Below are 7,036 nucleotides of genomic sequence, written 5' to 3' on the forward strand. Positions count from 1 at the left end.
TGGTTCGTCCGTGCAGAGTACGATCACACCAGTGTGATTTGAACATTTAAATCTGCGGTTGCGGTGCCATTGACCTAAAGAGAGCAGCTGTCTGTCATGAATGAATTGCTTCACATTCTTTTCAGCCACACAGTATAATTATTTCTGTGTTACAAACATTCAAATCACAGAAGTACTGGGATAAAAGTTTATAGTTCAGATATAAACTGTGTGTACGATGTGTATGGTAGCGATTAAAATAGAGTAAATCACCTTTTGAAAGTAATTTGACACTTCAAATGAAGATTTTTCGATTACATTGTTACGCCAGTAGGTGGCGAAAAGGGGCTGTTAAAATGTATTTGTCTTTGAATCATACAAGAGATTCGTTCAAGAACGCGGTTTCATCCAGTAATGAGACAAGTACATCTTGAGTGAACCAAGCAATAATTTTTTCAAAAACTACATGTGATTTTGTTTAGTTGTCTAATGTTTTTTCTTCAGAATCATTAGAGAACCACAACTTCCATTGGGGAAAAAAGAAAAGAAAAAGAAAAACAAAATTTATCCAAAATCATGCAGTTTTATTTTGCACACAAACAGCTCTTAAAGAGTCTAATTTTTATTTAGCCTGTTGATTTTTGTTCATGGTATTCAGCTCCAATAAATGGTTTGCAAAAAAAGAGACACAGGATAAATGTTTGATATCATTATTTAATCACATTGGAATCGAAAAGAATCGGAATCAGAATCGGAATTGATCAAATTCAAATGATACCCAACCCTAGACATGTTTAATGAAATTCACTCAACAAATTATTATGAGTATCATAATCATTATCGTCAGTTAGTTCATAAAGTAGATCAAACAATCAGTTACACTTGCATTTTCTTTTTTAATTGTCACTTGTTTGTTTGATCTTGTTTTATTTTGTCATTGAGAAGTGGACGTGTGTTGAGGATGGCGCAGTAACTGTTATGCTTTGGGTTTTTCCCTCCTTTTCTTTTGTTTTTGCCTTCAAGGAAGAGAAGTTTGTATTTTGATTTTTACATCAGGTACCTAATCGTGTGTTTGGGTTGACGTTTTAATGTTTGCTGTGGTTTAAATCACTCATGCTCTCAGTATGTTAACCTCACACACCTGTCTGCGTGACTAGTTTTTGCTCACTGTGTGCTTTGTGTTCATAATTCAGTCTTTTTGTGTCTTTAACTGATTTAGTTTGGTTTGAGTTTAACAGGTTTGGAGATAAGAGATGATGACTAACTTTGAAAAGAGACGAGTGTATTACGGTGGTTTTAAAATGTGGTAACTGAAAGGTTGCAGGTTCATACCTGTTAGTGTTTCTATACGAAATATTACTATTCTGTTCAGTGAGGAAGACACTTAAGAGTTATTGTTAATACTTTGTATGATTAATTTTCATTAATGTAATCAATTTCATTAATGTGATCAATTTCATTAATGTGATCAACTTATTAATAGTAAATTAAACTAATTTAATTTTAGCTGCTTGCTATATATATATTGTGTCCAAAGCATTGGCTAAATGCCTTCTTATTAGAACAGGTTTTGGAATGATTTGGGAATAAAGGAACGTATAATCCTGTTTTTTACCACTGGCAGCCTGTGCTAAATGAGTCCAGTGAAAAACAATCATCCAAATACTGGATGAAACATAGTACATACACACTGACTGGAACATAAATCTGTGATAGTCTGCAGTTCTCCAGCAGAAGGGCAAGCACAAATACAAAAGGTCACACAACCAATTATCACTTTGAAGCCGAACAAACTAGAGAAAGATAAAGGGAGATATACAGAGAGAAACCCAGGGGTACAGAACGTGATAGAACACCTATAGAGAGACAACAAAGAGAAATGAATGAAGTGAGAATGGACAGCAGAGGATGAGTGTTGTGCTGCAGGTGTGTCATCAAACCACATTAAAATATCAACAATAACTCCAACCCTTCCTCACACTCATTTTACAGTTGTATTAGCTGATGCATTTGAGCTGGGCCTAAAATAAATGTTAAACAATTTTCAGAACCCATTTTATTCCTATAATGGTATGGATTACTTGTTCTGAGTGAAATAAGACATTCAGCAAGGAAAATAAATGTAGAATGGAACTTGATTTCACCCATTGAAAATTAATTAGATGTTCTTGAAGTCACATTTTACAATTTTGTTTATGCTCCCTGGCCTCTCTCCCTTGTTTCTCTCACAAAGAGTGAGGGAGAAAAATTTAAAAAAATTTAAAAGCGACTGTTTAATATTTGAGAAGTTTGCTGAAATCAAAAGTCAAGTGGTGCGAACAACAGAACATGCAGAAATAAATCAATAAAACAGGAAATCATGTCATATAGAGATTGACTTTTTGTACAAGTCTCTTAAAATACAAAATAATTAGATTTTTTTTCTAACAGCGCAAGGTTGGTCAGTCATGTGGTGCAACTCTATAGTAATTTGATATTTATTAAGAATTCATGATCATTTTAAAACACTTTTCAAAAGTAATGATTAAGTTGTGCACACACATGTATTCACGGTATATGGAAAATATGTTGGATTTAAACTTTTAGATGTAAAATTAAACCGTTACATTTAAACTTTTCATAAAAATGGTAAAGAACCTGGCACATGTATTATAATTCTTTTTATTTTTTTTGTTAATTATTACTATTATCATGGAAACTCTTAAAAGACATTAACCCAGTTGGTGGAGTTTACTGGTTCATGGCTTCAAATTTTTTGTTGTGACACCTAAAGTAGATGTTTGGAAGCAGAGAGCTTCTTCAGATTTGTGACTGGTCTTTGTACATGTTGGTCAGACAAAAAGCTGCCATGTGGATCAGTCTTTATGCTGATAGTCAAGGCTACACGAGAATACATGCCGGCTCTGTTTATGTCAACTAAAATCAGAATCTTGGAAGTTCCTTGTGTTCTGGTTTCTAGAGTGTTGGAGAGCAGCTTCTTTCAGTTGTAGACGACTCTTGGGAAGAGTCACGAAAGATTAAAAGACTATATAACAGTGTGTTCAATAATGAAGCACCCCCATAGCCTGCAGCCTTACACCCCCTGATTGGTGGATGTAAGAAGCTATCCCAGCGTCCTCTCATGGCATGAGCCCTCACACTCACTGTGGTCTCACAGCTCTCTGTCAACTAGAGGACACCACTCTGTGTCACACTATCTGATCTGACACCCCCATTCTCACCCCCCACACCCCGACGACTTCACATGCATCTCTCAGACCATCCGCCCTCACTGACAGCTTAACATTACACGTCCTGTCAGCCCTGTGCTAACCACTCCCTCCTGTTTGACCTCGACAGCCCTGATGAAGACTCCTGCCAGAAGTTTGTCCCATTCGTTGGGGTGAGAAATGCTTTCTCTTTCATTTCCTCTCTGTTGTTGTTCTAAAGTGTCAGCTGCACTTTCCACAAATATACTTGGTTGTCCAATTATACTGAATCTTAAACATATAAATTAGTATCTCATTTAAATTTAAATAACACCATCCTGATATTGCATGATTTTCCCTTGTTCCCATTTTCTCAATTTTCACACAAATTTGTTAGCTCAACCTCATGAAGCTCAACCATTCAACCCTGCTACTAGTGCTGGGCGGTATACCGGTTCATACCGAATACCGGTGTTTAGCTACCACAGCTATAGTAACCAAAAAAAAAAAAGTGTTAACTACTAAAATGTTGTTTATGTAATGTTTATTGCTGGAAAATAATTAAATCACTCAAATTTGTATTCAGAGATTTTGGCAACATGGTTGCAAAAATTGCAAACCTCATTTAAAATAGATATAAAATAAAACAGCTCTTATAATATTTAGTTTGACTTGAAGTGGGCAAACAAACATTTTTACTTCCTTTTTTTTTTTTGTAAACGTTCAGGCTTTTTTCCGCTTTTAACAAACAGGGAGCCATTAATAGCATTAATAATATGTTCTGCAGTTGTAAGTGTACAAAAACACGATTTTACACAGCCATCATTTGTGAATATTAGAAGTTATTTTTTATACCAAATTTGTTCATTGTGTAGAGCAAATTATGTACTGGTTACTATATATTGTATATACTGTATAATAAAATATTTGAAACAAAATTGTGTAAAGATAAACTTTAGATAAACAACAGTATGCTACATTTCTTTTACATTATTGTCACAACTTGTCATGATTATATTACATGTGTACTTTTTCAGTTATCTATAAAAAAAAATTATTGTTTTTAAACCAATTTTGTATAAAATCGGCTTAACTTTTGTCATTTTGATCAAGAACAAGATGTTAGAAATCACAGTTGATATCACTAGCGGTTGGTTCCATCACATTAAAAATGCAATGTTAAGTCTAGAGCATTGCATTGTGGGATACAGTATTGTGCACAGTGCTGGATGTATATTGCACATTTTGTGGATAGTCTGTGCATACGAAAAATACTACAGAATCTATGCTGTTCCAAACATACCTGACCTATGTAATTTAGGATTCGGATGTGTTTTCTTGCAGTTGGTGAAAGTGGGAATTGTGGAGCACAGCTTGTCTACATCAGGTAGGATTTACTAGAGTCAAGACCACAATGAACACAATAACAGCAGTGAAACATGACTGATGTGTGTTTGTGTGTGTCGTCTGGCAGTGGACTCTGATGACGCAGTGATGGTGGGCAGTGTGAACATGCTGAATGTGCAATTTGTTGGTTGTACTCTACTGCCACCCTGTGGTCACTTGTCTACTTGTAATATTCGTTGTAAAACCTTGCATGGGTCCTTATTAAAAATGGTTAAAATGGTGGGATGTAGTGTCAGTAAAGCCATTTATAATGTAACGAAAAAATTCTGTTTCAAATAAATGCTGTTCATTTGAACGTTCTATTCATCAAAACATACTGTTTCCACAAAAGTATTCATTACAACTGTTTTCAACATTGATAATAATAATAAATGTTTCTTGAGCAGCAAATCAGCATATTAGAATGATTTCTGAAGATCATGTGACACTGAAGACTGGAGTAATGATGCTGAAAATACAGCTGCGCATCACAGAAATAAATAACAATAAATTTACAATATTACTGTTTTTACTGTATTTTTGATCAAATTAATGCAGCCTCTATAAACATAAGACTTCTTTCAAAAACTGTAAAAAAAAAAGAAGTCTCACTTCAAAGTTTTTAACAGTAGTGTATATCATAAATACTGTATTTCAGTATTTATTACAGTTATATATTAAATTAAAACGATCAGGAAATTTGGTTCAGTACGACTCAACTTATTTTGGTAAGATTCTGCTACTAGATTTGGTGAACTGAAAATCTGGATAAGACATGATTGTAGTGTGTTTTGATAGTAATTATAAATGTGCTATTAGATATATTACTGTGTGACTTCTAACAGCAGTCAGTTAAACTGTCTTTGTCTCTGCAGTGTCCATCGATGGCGTAGAGTGGCACGACGTGAAGTTTTTCCAGCTGGCCGCGCAGTGGCCGACTCACGTGAAACACTTCCCTGTAGGAATCTTTGGCTACAGCAAACCCATGTGACCTGCTGCTGCCATTTACGGATGGGGGATAAAACAGACAAATGGATTTTCCTGTGGAAATGGTCAATTGTAAAGCCTGTGTCCTCGACAGAAATGTTGTTAGTGATGTTACTTGTCATTTTTGTTGCTTTGGCGGTGAAAGGAACATTGGCGTGTTTGAAACAAACGCTGTCTTTTATTTTAAGATGAGCAGCACATGTTGTGGTAGGAATCGTACACCAGCTTCAGTTTGCACTTTGTTGGGTTAGAGTTTGTTATTATTTCTGTGAAATTTTCCGTGTTCATAATTGTTCTATGTACAATATAATAGGGTGGGATTTATGAAGTGAGCTTGATTGAATTTATATTCTAAAAGTTTGTGCGGGGTTTGGTAATGCCGTGTTAATATTTACAAGTGGGAGAGGTTAAAAGGAATAGTTCTTGTGACAGATTTGTGTGAGGATCAGTTCTCCCTAGCTCTTAAATCTCATTCTGTGCCAGTTTTGATATCCGTAAATTGATGATGACAGAAAATTCAATTTTGGGTGAACTGTTCCTTTAAATGACAAATGGGAGGGGTTCAAAGCAAGTGGGAGGGGCCACATAACTGGTGGGTGGGGTTTATGTTACTGCTTGTTGAATGATTTTAGTGTATCTGTGAATTCTAAAAGGCATGTCCTTTAAACTTTAGTAACGAACACTTTTAGATTAAGAAAAGTGTCTTTGGTTATTTAATACAGTACTTTATAATTTCATTACCTGGATGAATATGAAAGGCATGTTGAGGGGCTGGGAACACATGTGGACTAGCGTGGTGCTTTGGTATTTTGTATGAAGAAGGCAGCTTGGGTTCAATCTAAAGGGAGATCTCAGTTTGTAAAATGTTAAATGCTTTAAAAAGCCCTTTAAATAGTTGTATTCCCTCTGTGTGGGGCGATGAGCAGATATTTTCACTTTACTCTTTTAACATTTCTACTTGCCATCTCTGATCATTCACGGTGACCGTGTTTCCAAGTGTTTTTGGAAGGCTTTGTGTTGAATACAGGGTCCAGTTACTGCCGGCTAATAAGGGCTCATACTAAAAGATTGTTGGGATGATAACAGGACGTCCGGCCAACTTTTTTGTAACTTCTGTGGTGGATCTGCTTATGTTTTCTCACTGTTCAAAAGTCCCTTTACAAAAATTGCCTGGTTGTAAATACTAAGGGAGGGTGATAGTAGCTTTACCTGTGGTTGTTTCTATGTGTGTGTGTGTGTGTGTGTGTGTGTGTGTACCTACTTAACCATATTTTGGGGACAAATTTGTACCCAAAAGTGAGCAGAACAAATTGAAATCGCCAAAAAAAACTCCATTTGTAAAACTGGTATAAAAATAAAGTAAACAAAGTTTTTTTTAAATTGTAAAAATGCAGAAAGTATTCTGTGAGGAGTAGGGGTGGGTTTAGGTTAAAAAAGTGTATAACTATCTGTATATAAAAACAATAGAAGTCTATGTAATGTCCCCATTTAGATGC

General features: G+C 35.3%; 1 protein-coding gene across 1 annotated transcript in view; it reads left to right on the forward strand.

Annotated features, from left to right (window-relative positions):
- The window catches only part of LOC107753494 (phosphofurin acidic cluster sorting protein 1-like), a 79,841-nt gene extending 74,297 nt beyond the window's left edge, over positions 1 to 5,544 (forward strand). Inside the window, exons 18-22 of the mRNA XM_016569646.1 lie at positions 1,003 to 1,035; positions 3,319 to 3,361; positions 4,512 to 4,554; positions 4,642 to 4,740; positions 5,429 to 5,544. Of these exons, the coding sequence (XP_016425132.1) occupies positions 1,003 to 1,035; positions 3,319 to 3,361; positions 4,512 to 4,554; positions 4,642 to 4,740; positions 5,429 to 5,544 (334 nt within the window). The remainder of the gene's footprint in view (positions 1 to 1,002; positions 1,036 to 3,318; positions 3,362 to 4,511; positions 4,555 to 4,641; positions 4,741 to 5,428) is intronic.
- Positions 5,545 to 7,036: the final 1,492 nt, after the last annotated feature.

This window comes from Sinocyclocheilus rhinocerous, unplaced genomic scaffold (genome assembly GCF_001515625.1).
Source record: "Sinocyclocheilus rhinocerous isolate Xijiao unplaced genomic scaffold, SAMN03320098_v1.1 scaffold1523, whole genome shotgun sequence".
Taxonomy (NCBI): domain Eukaryota; kingdom Metazoa; phylum Chordata; class Actinopteri; order Cypriniformes; family Cyprinidae; genus Sinocyclocheilus; species Sinocyclocheilus rhinocerous.